This window comes from Trachypithecus francoisi, unplaced genomic scaffold (genome assembly GCF_009764315.1).
Source record: "Trachypithecus francoisi isolate TF-2019V2 unplaced genomic scaffold, Tfra_2.0 Lachesis_group16, whole genome shotgun sequence".
Classification (NCBI taxonomy): domain Eukaryota; kingdom Metazoa; phylum Chordata; class Mammalia; order Primates; family Cercopithecidae; genus Trachypithecus; species Trachypithecus francoisi.
In genome coordinates this window covers 80550443-80562523 of record NW_022681461.1, presented here as the reverse complement: position 1 = coordinate 80562523, position 12081 = coordinate 80550443, and the positions used below count along the sequence as shown (strand labels likewise).

The 12081-nt window shown below is 37.8% G+C and overlaps 1 protein-coding gene across 9 annotated transcripts in view; it reads left to right on the top strand.

Moving 5' to 3' along the window:
- Window positions 1–12081, top strand: part of FKTN (fukutin) — a 93403-nt gene that overhangs the window by 60305 nt on the left and 21017 nt on the right. For 7 of the 9 annotated variants that reach the window (XR_004443631.1, XM_033237909.1, XM_033237907.1 and 4 more), the window contains one exon: window positions 4322–10373. Coding sequence is in view for 8 of the 9 variants with exons in the window: in XM_033237909.1 (XP_033093800.1) it covers window positions 4322–4535 (214 nt within the window). In the remaining variant the exon portion in view is untranslated. Of the gene's footprint in view, window positions 1–4321; window positions 10374–12081 lie in introns of those variants that run through there. The other 2 variants (XM_033237910.1, XM_033237911.1) reach the window with 2 other exon arrangements.

The following is a 12081-nucleotide window of genomic DNA, read 5'->3' as shown; positions in this document are numbered from 1 at the left end:
CTGAAATAAAAGGACAACAGAGTCAACTTAAGGAACGTGAAGGAAGGAGGCCAAGAAAAGAAATTAACAAAACAGAAAATAAACATCAAAGACCAACAAATCCAAATACTGACTTTTAAAAAATTAATTTAAAGACCAGTAAAATAGCAAGATTGATTAAGAAATAAAAATCTGGGACGGTTGGCTTTAGTTTATACTCAGCTGTATTGTATTAACTCTCTCAAAACAACATGCAGTAGATAAGTAGGTCAATAAATGTGATCATTAGTTAAAATGTGAAAATGATAAAATTTTCTAGAAAAATAAATACCAAAATCAACTCAAAGATCTAGATAACCTATACTCATTCAAGAAATTGAATTAGTAATCAGAAATCCTCCTTTCTCCCTCTTTTCCCTACCAGAGGATACTAAAACCTAGAAAATTTGCTGTGAAGTTTTACTGTGCCTTCACAGAGCAGATTATCCCTATATTGTACAGCTTATTTCAGGCAATAGAAAAAGAAAAAACTAAGTAACTATGAGAGTGATAGCAAAAGTGGACATGGACAATACCAAAAAAATTTTTTAAGGGAAATTACTGTCTCGGTGAATACAGTGAAAAAACACTAAATGAGTAGAATTTTGTAGTGTGTACATATTAGTGTAATTCTCTGTGTTATAGATTAAAGAAACAACAACACTACAATTGTTTTAATAGGTGACATTAAAAGTGTTTGATAAATTTTATAATTAACCCAAAGGAGAGAGACCTTTTAGCAAATTTGGATTAAAAAGAATCTGGGCCGGGCGCGGTGGCTCAAGCCTGTAATCCCAGCACTTTGGGAGGCCGAGACGGGCGGATCACGAGGTCAGGAGATCGAGACCATCCTGGCTAACACGGTGAAACCCCGTCTCTACTAAAAAATAAAAAAAAAAAACTAGCCGGGCGAGGTGGTGGCGCCTGTAGTCCCAGCTACCCGGGAGGCTGAGGCAGGAGAATGGCGTGAACCTGGGAGGCGGAGCTTGCAGTGAGCTGAGATCCGGCCACAGCACTCCAACCTGGGTGACAGAGCAAGACTCCGTCTCCAAAAAAAAAAAAAAGAATCTGGGCTGGGCATGGTGGCTCACATCTGTAATCTCAACATTTAGGGAGGCCGACGCCGGTGGATCACTTGAGGTCAGGAGGTGGAGACCAGCCTGGCCAACATGATAATACCCTAACTCTACTAAAAACAGAAAAATTAGCCAGGTGTAGTGGTGCGCGCCTGTATTCCCAGATACTCCAGAGGCTGAGGCAGGAGAATTGCTTGAACCCGAGAAGTGGAAGTTGCAGTGAGCTGAGGTCGCACCACTGCACTCCAGCCTGCGTAACAAAGCGAGACTTGGTCTCAAAAAAAAAAAAAAAAAAAAGGAATCTGAAATTTCTTTAACCTAATAAAGAGAATATAACAAACAATTAGAGTGAGCAATCATGTTTAATGATAAAACTTTAGAAGCCTTTCCATTAAAATCAGAAAAACGTTAGGAATGTGTGCTAGCCCTGCTTCTATTAAACGATATACTAGAGGGCTTAGGCACTGGAATAATATGAGAAGAAATTAAAAGTTAAAAGAAGAGAAAAAATTCGTAGTGAGAATAAATCATTTATGTTTTGCAGGAAATTCTTATCAAGAAATGGCTCTACTGCCCCAACTCTGGAGTTAATGTAAAACTTAAGTTCAAAAAAGTCAGGTTCAGTTATAGTTGATGTTGTCTCTATCTCTCTGAGCCTAGTAATAATAAAACACTGTTGGTTCTGGGATGGTGGAAGAACTTCGCTTTCATTTAGCAGTTATGTCCATAGGTTGTACTTAAACTGATTGCAATTAAACTGAAGAAATTATACAACTACCACCAAGTAGTTGTATAGATTTTAAGGATATCTGTGAGGGAAAAAAATGGTCTATTCCAACTATTTAACTACTGTTTTATGTAAAAATAATATGAAATAAAAGTGGTATGAAATAGAAAATGGATGGAGGGATTTTTTTTGTGGTAATAAGATCTCTTAAACTTACATTCTGATTTAGGGTTGCCTTAGTCTGCATTTAAACCTGTTTACATGTTGGATCCAATCCCAGGGCCTTAAAGTACAAACCGTTTAGCTGAACTTAATCTTAGCTTTAAACGTCGAGGTGACATTGCAGACCCATGGTGTATTTTAGTCTTAGTCATTATTTACTGGTAGCCTGGACAGGGTGCATGGCATGTGCTGTTCTGTGTCATTCACCCCCCTTCACTTCCTCTTCACAATCCTGTTTTATAATCAGTTTTTACATTTTATTGTTTACTTATCTTTCCTCTTCTCCTAGGAAGCTGGGATTTTCTTTTTGCTCAATGGATTGAAAAATAATTGGGGAAAAGAAAACCACAAAGAGTTTAGAGAGGTTTCAGTTTTAAGTACAAAAATTAACATTTGAGTTAAATTGTCTTTGAATTATTTTCACATTGTTTATATATTTAAAATGTTTTGGCTTTGCTCATAAATTCTTCATTGTTCAAAAAAACATTGCTTTTGTAAAATTTGTAGTGTTCCCTTTCACCTTATCTATCCTGTATCTATTATTATATTTCCCTCTTTCAGCTCTTTGATGAGACTACAAAGAATAATACTTAGAGAAGTTTCCTGGCCTGTATTACAAGATAGAACATGATTTCTGCCTCAATTCAACTTCAGTGTGTCAACTTGATAGGATAAGACAGGCGGACATTCTGCTAACCAGCATCTGATTAGAGAGGGTGGAGGCTGGTGATGGATTGTTATGTGTGATGACAAAATAAGCAATTCCGTGAACATGAGTGTGCAGAGTAGAATTGGGACCAGCAGATGGTGGGGCTAAGCTGTATCTTACTTCTCAGCTATGAGATTTTCTGTGGCTGCCTTTTCACAGTAGCCAGCTGGAATTGTCCATTAACTGGGTTTGAGTAAAAGAGAGTTGTTGCTTTCTTTAGAATTTGTTCAGCCTCTCCTTTTCATGTATGGCTTTATGTTCATTTGGTGGTAAAACAAGATAATCAAAGACAGAATATATCAGAACTGACCTTTTCTTGGAGAACATCCCAGTTAGATCCCATTTCCACAATATGATTACACTTTGAAATCTGGCTTTTCCCTGTTCTTTCTTTAATCCTCTGATATTTTAAATTCCTGTAATCTCTGCTATTGCCACTTTAAACCTCATTACTGAAAGTTCTTCCCACATTGAAATATTTCTCAGAAAAAAAAATGCAGAATATAGAGTAGAGCTATAATATAAACTTAAACAGACCTGCTAGTTTTAGCTTTCTTTTCTAGGATACATAATTTAGTTTACTTGATCCAAAGTACCTTTCAGAAACATGTTTTGGTTTAATTTGTTTGTTTTGTATTTTTTTTCTTTTTTTTGATACAGGGTCTCACTTTGTCACCCAGGCTGGAGTGCGGTGGCGTGATCTCAGCTCACTGCAACCTCTACCTCCAGGGTTCAAGTGATTCTCCTGCCTCAGCCTCCTGAGTAGCTGGGACAACAGAAGTGCGCCACCACACTCAGCTAATTTCTTTGTATTTTTAGTAGAGATGGGGTTTCGTCATGTTGGCCAGCTGGTCTCGAACTTCTGGCCTCAAGTGATCCACCCGCCTCAGCCTCCCAAAGAGCTGGGATTACAGGCAGGAGCCACCACTCCTGGCCTGGTTTAATTTCTGAAACTTACCTACTAATTATCTTAGTCCTGCAATAAATATAGTTAAAATCATTATAACTAGTATTCTTTGGGCTGGTTTAAAGACGTTCTTTAGCATTTGAGGTGAAAGGCAGAAACCACAGGTAGGATCATGTAAGCTATGGAACCAAAGGAGAAGCCTGGAAATGCAGCTTGGAGTCCTGCTTACTCTGTATCCTTGGGAAATCCAGATTGTGAAAGAAAAGAAAATGATCATTTCATCCACCTTTTAACAACTTTTTGCTTTGACACTTCTTTCCTCTACAGTTCCAACAGAAAGCCCAAGGCTGACTTTGATTGCCTGCCTTGGATACGTTCCCATCCGTGCCTCAATCATTAACTTACTGGCCTGAGTCTTTTTTACCAATCTCTGGAGCTTAGTGATAGGGTCAGCCTCTCCTCAATCCTATGGACTTGGAACAAGGAAGGAAAATTGGAGAAGAGGAAAGAGATTCTAGACAGTCAAAAACAATTAAATAGCCACTCTATTCCCAAAACTGTTTAATGGGAGAGCACTGTCCTTCAGCCAATAATGCACTAGCAGCTAGATTCCTTAGCTAGACCTTCCACTGTTGAAGCCTAATCCCTCCGTTTTGCTGCAGGTACCTGTTTCCCAAGTTTACATTGTGCTGGACTGAGTTTGTAGACATGAAGGTCCGTGTGCCCTGTGAAACCCTCGAATACATTGAAGCCAACTATGGTAAGACTTGGAAGATTCCTGTAAAGACGTGGGACTGGAAGCGCTCTCCTCCCAATGTGCAACCCAATGGAATCTGGCCTATTTCTGAGTGGGATGAGGTTATCCAGTTATACTGAGATAATAGGTTGAAATGGGAGAATTCCTCTCTTGGAAAAAAAGGTAGATAACTGTTTAAAAAGATACATGTTTGTTTGTCAAACGTAAGTGGGAACCAAAGAAAAAAGTGACAAGTTTGAAGACACAGAAAGGGTCCTAACTCCAGAGCCATCTGATTTAATTCTCTCATTTAGCACTGAGGAATTTTCATGTGCCACATACAATGCTGGGTTACAGTGGAGAAGCCTAGATGAATGAGACAAATACCTGCTTCTTTTATTCCTCCCTTTGGTAAACAACTCAATTTTTCCTCTGAGGGAACCCTCTCCCACCCTTTGAAGAGTTCAAGTTCTGTAAAGGTTTTAAAAATGTTAACTAATGTTTGCACTGGAGGATGAGCTCACCAGGCAAAGCAAAGGAAGGATATACTAGTCAAAAAGAATAACCTATTCCTGTTCTGGGCATTTAAGCTGGTATGTTAGTGCTACTTTTAAGATTGTGGAGTCTGAGTTAATACTCAAGTGATCAGACTTTGAGTGGCATCAAGAAAAGATGATATCAGGTTCATTTTTCAACTAATCTTATGTGGAATTGAATTAGAGAACAAGGCATTACTCTTTTAGGGAAGGTGAGAACTTATTTATATCAGAGCTTTTATTACTTGTCAGGATAAGTAAATTTCTATACCTGTACTGCTTTCATATTTGAAGTGAGAAGAAAGTTTATGCTTGTGTAATGCTTAAATTTCGATCCATTGTGAGAATATTTTCACTGACATCTGATGGCACTTGTTGACAAATCATTCAAGTGAGACCATGCTACTAGATATGATTTTGAAAGAGTCCATGATTTCACAAAACTCATTTTTATTTTATTCTCAGTCACTCTGTTAGGTAAAAATATGAGAAATTCATGTACATTTTATATTTTCTGAATTTATAATCCTTGCACTCCCAATTTTAATGACAATAAAATATTAATAGAATTGTTTTAATGTACTCTAATTTTTAAAACATACTCTTTATTATCTTCATTCATCAATTACAGCTTCATTAATTTTTGGTCTGTATACCAATTTAAGTGGCATGTAAACCTACCTGTTTCCTCTCCTCTTCCTATATATCGATCTCCAAAATGGAAGCTAAATGGTGGACTTGGCAACTATTCACCCTACCTCAGATCATAGAATTTGTAAAGTTTGTGTTCATCCCTGGTTTTTCAGTTTGTTGAATGTCGATGGGGCAAGAACTCAGACTTCTACTTTATCAAGTACCACACACTCTGGAACCCTTCAGTTTCCTTTTCCCCTCAAGATGTCTGAGTCAGATGGGATGCTGTTTACCCCATCTCTTCACCAGTCACTTGAATGATATATTCTAAGTGAGAGGTAAAGGAAAATGTAGGCACAATAAACACTGCTATTTTTCTCTTTGTCTGGGAAAGGAAGCTGAATCTTGTATCTTGTCTATGCTATTTAGGACTACTTCCTGGAGCTTGGCAGATTTTCCTCTGAAACCAGAGAACAATAGGAGTCTCAAAAATGGAAACCTGAACATCTGAGGGAATGGGCTGATAGACTTTCCCAAAAACAAATTAGGGAAAGTAACTTACAACCACCCCATTCCAAATTTTTAAAGCAACATGAAAACCTTCTTTGATAAATGATAACCAACAGTCTTTCTGACTTAAGTTGCATTCTCAGTGCAGAATTACCGGGTTTTTCTTAAATAACATGAGCAGGTTTCTGGGGACCTTTAAGATTATCAGCGGACTCATCCCGAAATGGCACATCATCATCATCATCATCAATTTTCTCTTTGCTGGAAAATCAGCCCATAGAGTGCATTCCCAAATTCTAAATAGCTGACCCTACATTCATTTTTCATGCTCAAACATAATATAACAAATAATAACAGTATTTTTGGGCAAAATCCACCCTATTTGATGAGGACCATTTGCTTGTGCTCAGTATCCAGAAATGCATACACTCCACATTTCTGCCCATTTCAAATTGGGACTGCCATTCTTTGCCAGGAGATCTTACCCATCCATTTACAGATTAATCTTTTATCCTTTCCTGGAGTACAAAGTCTTAGAGTGTCTGAAATCTAAGACATCTTGCCCCCATTGACACAGGGTCTGTATTCTTCCCTACATAGACCGCTGGCTGCTCAAATACTTGTCTTCTGGTTTCACAGGCTTCAGCTCATGGATTCCGCCCTAACTTCGGGTAGCAAAAGCCTTCCCCTAGAATGTGAAGGCCAGACTTACAGGTCTGATTCTGATTCATCCATACTTCATCTTATGTTTTTTAACAGTTGGATTCTGCTAAGTGTCCAGAGATCTTGGGTTAAGTATATCCATCTTCAGTACCTCATTGGATCACTTTTCTTTCCTCACTTGAATATTCTAGCAGTAATTCTCCTAATCTGACCACTTTCAGGTTTAGTTTGCCTGGCTTACCTGGGGAAGCTGACAACTTGTTGGTAGTTAGGCACCCATGGATGTCTTCAGGGACATCCTGAGAGGCAAGATTCCACTTAATTGACAACCAGGACAACCAGGTAGTCACCCAGTCCCTCTCTAAGCAGGGAGTACTTTTCCTTCTCTCCTCTGCTGCAGCTACTGATATCTGGCCCCTGGAATAAAACCATAGTTCCTAAAATTGAGCATCCCTAAGAGTAGCTGCTTGGTGGGACATCTGATTTCTTTGATTCCCTAGCTGCAAAACCTGAAATATGACCACTAGGTGACAGAATGTTTGCCAGTATCCCCACAAAACAAGTTAAAACTTAAGTGAAAGTAATTCTGCTTTTGAATCTTGAAAGAGACCATATGTAATATTCATATTAAACCCTCTTATTTTATAACTAAATAAATAATGGCAGAAAGGAATGATCTAAACAAGAACAGCTGAGGCTAAAACCCAAGACTGCCATGACTTCTAGTCCAAATGTCTGTTTTGCATCACAACACATTATCTTTAACTGTGCTTGAGATGCTTAACAGAGAAGCCATCCAGTGCTTCACTGAGTCCAAGTCTTAGGGTATTTCTGCCACTTAGTATCTTTTTGTTCAGATTGAGAACCTAATGCGACAGAGAGGTCAAGGGGAAGTAGTTTCTTGTTCAGAATTCTTAGGCAACCTTCATACCTTTATCTGGAAAATGCCTTCTCTCCAGACAATAAGATAGTTCACATCTGGAGACATCAGCCTTTGGTACCTAATTCTCTAAGCTCAAGATGCATCCCATTGCCACTTTACCATTCTATTTCCCAAAGGAAGCATCAGCACCAACCTGCTAAATGCCTGTATTTGAAGAGTCTCTCCCCTTCCTACAGTGACCTTTCATGAGGTCTTTTCCTTCCTAAGGGACCTTTACCTGGTAGTAGTGATCTCATTCACAAAAAAGAATAACATATATAACTGGAGTACTTTGCAGTTTTCAGGATTTTTTTAATCTGCTTGGCTGGGAGACTAGAGTATCTAGTTTTTAGTATAAACTACTTTTAATTATTTATATTGATATTCTGATAAATGCAAGTAGTTAAGAATAGATTGTACTCATTCCTTTTTAAATTTGTGACGTCAAACCATTGTTTTTATTCTTACACAACTACAGTACTTCAGATGGCACGTAGATAGGCAGGATATTACATAGGTAAGCAGGAATGTATACATTGGGTACCAGAGCTAAATCTGGAAAACACATTTGGAATGAGCTTCCACACTTCAGTCTAAAATCTCACCCAAACTTATGGCTACACATTTTTCTGTTTCCCCCTGGTTTCACCTTCTGGAAAGTGAACAGTTTTTTAAATCCTAAATGTTATAAATCCTTAGGAGAAATATTCCCTCAAAACGTAGTCAGAGAAAGTGCCACATTCCTACCTTCTAACAGGTAATTATTAGTTGTAACAGCTTTAATGCATGGAAAAACTTCAGTTACCAACCAGTCAAGAGACTTTCTCAAGAAAAATCCCAGCAACTATCCCTCTTTTCTCCTTGTCTTACACCATCATTAAGACCTGGGCTAGATCACCTATAACATCTCACTTAGGGAAGGCAATGTGTTGCCATAAAAAGACCACAAGCTTTTGAGTGAGGCCTGAATTTGAATTTCAGCTTAATCATGTGGGATTTATGGTGGGGGCCTTTTCAGTCTCAACTTCCACATTAGTGAGCTGGGGAAATGATATATACTTCTAAGGGTTTTTAGGGGGATTAAATGAAGTATACAGTTCTTAGCCTCAGGCCTAGGATTAAGTAAGTACTCAAGAAACGTGCAGTTTTTCTACTTCCATGTTTCTTTTCTGATCTTCAAATGGAATTATAGAAACCGTGGGTCAGAACACATTGCTTTACTCAAAAGGTTGCAAGACTGAATTTGCTTAAGAAAAAAAAAATGCTATCAAGTCATTAAAAATTAAATTGTATGGTTTATGAATTCAGAGACATTACCAGTTTGCCTCCTTCTCTCAATAGAACTTGTATTTTCATTTTCTTGGTTAAGCATTTGTCTCCTAATCTTATCCCATATACTACCTAGTTTGCTGGTCCTAAGCAGTTCACTGTACTTCCCTAGATTTGGTGCCTACTCTCCCCTGGACTTCTTTTTCAATATTCTAGCCTTTCCTAGATGTAAATCTTTACCTCCTTGTTAGTGAAATTAGATAGAAGCCATGATTTGGAAAGGGAAGAAATCTGGAATACTTAGTTTCATTTAATTGTCTATGCTGGTGAATGCCTGTGTCATTGTTAATAAAGGAGAATTGAAAATACTCATTTCTACTTTCTGCCCCCAAATTTGTGTTTCTGTCTCAACTAGGCAAGAATCAGCAGGGTACATGATGCCATTTTAAGCTGCTTCACATCAGACTGAAATCCTAATTATAGTTTATAAATGAAACAGACTAATTCAATAGTGATACCTTTTATATAGGTCCTGTGCTTAAAGGAGGCAAGTATAAATTTTCTAACAAGAAATCCCTGCTTCTGTTGGGTGCAATGGCTCACGTCTGTAATACCAGCAGTTTGAGAGGCCAAGGTGGGTGGATCACTTGAGGCCAGGAGTTCGAGACCAGCCTGGCCAACATAGCAAAACCCCGTCTCCTTTAAAAATACAAAAAACTTAGCTAGGCATGGTGGCATACGCCTATAGTCCCAGCTACTCAGGAGGCCAAGGCAGGAGAATCACTTGAACCCAGGAGGCAGAGTCTGCAGTGAGCCAAGATCACACCATTGTGCTGCAGCCTGGGGTCACAGAGCGAGACTCTTGTCTCAAAAAAGGAAAAAAAAAAAAGGAAAGAATAAATCTCTGCTTCTGCTTCTGTACTATCAAAACTTCTACCCTAGAATGCCCCCGGCACCTTCTAACCCAACCTAATACAGAGATTATGTAGGAACCCATTAACAAGCTGCTATATAATTATAAGCAACTCTCACAGTAGAGTTGGAAGAGAGTATGAGGAAAATTAGAAGTACTGTATTTTTGCTATTAGAAATGAAATATTATTTCATGCACCTTTGAAAAAAAATAACAGGATTTTACAGCCTTCTGATGATTCATTCAAAGCATGGGGAATAGTTCATATGTTTGTTAAATGAAAATCTTATGTAGCTATTTGTGTGTCCCTCCCACTTCATAACTACAAAAACATATATATGAATTTCTAAACAAAGTGATATTTTAAAGATGAATAGATTCAATGTGTACTTAGCAGTTTACTATTTGATTTTATCTTCAGGTACAGATAGTTTGTGGTACTACTTGAAAATACCTTTAATATTATTTTCATCAGAATTTGTAATATATAATCCAGTTTGGGATGATGAATAAAATTTTTCTAATCTCCTGAGATATCTTGTATTTATTTTTGAGACTTGCAGTAGAAATAACAGACACTAACGTTCATAAACAATCTGGTAAAATAGTAATCCTGCCACCAGTACAGTATTTCTAAAATTCAACTCTGGGGACCCTAGTAGTCTGCACACATATACCTGGGTATCCAAAAGTTCTCAGAGATAAAACCTGCCAGCCAAAGACCACCAGGAACACACCTGTAATCAAACAAAGTTAGGTTTATTAGCTTGTCGTAGTAAGAGGAAACAGCCATCATGGGGAATCATAACATATTCCAGGGAGAAAGAACTAGAAAGGTCTTTTATAGGATTTCAGCTGATGTCAAAATCGTTAAAAGTAACTGTAGTGGAGTGGAAATAACACAGGACATGGAGTAAGAAGTTCTAGTTTGTCTGAATCCAACAGTGCCATGACCAGTAGGATTCATTTCAGGTGTACATGGCTAATTCAGCCTTAAAACAGTCAATGTAATGCACCATATCAACAAAGTAAAGAAAATCATATCAATAGACACAAAAAGAGTCTGACAAAATCTAACCCTCATTCATGAGAAAAACTTAGTAGTTAGAAGAGAATTACCTCAATTTGATGAAGAACATCTAAAAAACCCCAAAAAACCAAAAACCTATGTGTCTTAATAGCAAACAACTGAATGTTTTTCCTCTAAGATTAGGAACAAGGCAAGGATGTCTGCTTTCACCACTCTTATTCAGCCTAATACTAGAAGTGCTAGTCACTGCAATAAAGCAAAAAAAAAAAAAAAAAAAAAAAAAAAAAAAAAAAAAAAAAAATTAATAAATAAAAGACATGCAGATTGGAAAGAAAGAAATTTTTAAAACCTTTTTATTTGCAGATGACATGATTGTTTACGTAGATAATACCAAGGAATGTATTTTAAAACAAGCAAACACCTGGAGCTAATAAGTGAGTTTTAGTGCAGTCACAGTATACAAGATCAAGACCAATACCCCCAAATCAATTGCATTTCTATATTCTAACAGCAAACATGAAAACAAAAACACAGTACTATTTAAAGTCACCCCGAAGAAAATGAAGTATTTAGGTATAAAAGTAACAAATTGTATACAAGATTTGTATGTTAAAAATGCTGATGAGGCCAGGCATGGTGGCTCACGCCTGTAATCCCAGCACTTTAGGAGGCCAAGGCGGGCGGATCACGAGGTCAGGAGATCCAGGCTATCCTGGCTAACACGGAGAAACCCCGTCTCAACTAAAAATACAAAAAATTAGCCGGGCGTAGTGTGGGCGCCTGTAGTCCCAGCTACTCAGGAGGGTGAGGCAGGAGAATAGCGTGAAACCGGGAGGCAGAGCTTGCAGTGAGCCGAGATTGTGCCACTGCACTCCCGCTTGGGTGACAGAGCAAGACTCCGTCTCAAAAAAAAAACTGATGAAATCAAAGACCTAAATAAGGATGCATACCATGATCATGGATTGGAAAACAATACAGTAAAGATGTCAGTTCTACTCAACTTGATGAATAGGTTTAATGCAATTCCTATCAAAATCTCAGCAGGGTTTTTAGTAGACATAGACGAACTTATTTTAAAATATATGTGGTAAGTTTATTTCTCTAGAATATCTCAAGTAATCTTTATAAGAAAAAAGTAGCAGAAAGATTTGGCATCAGAAGACCTAAGTTTGTTCTTGCACTTCAATAGATACCGCATCTGATCTTATAA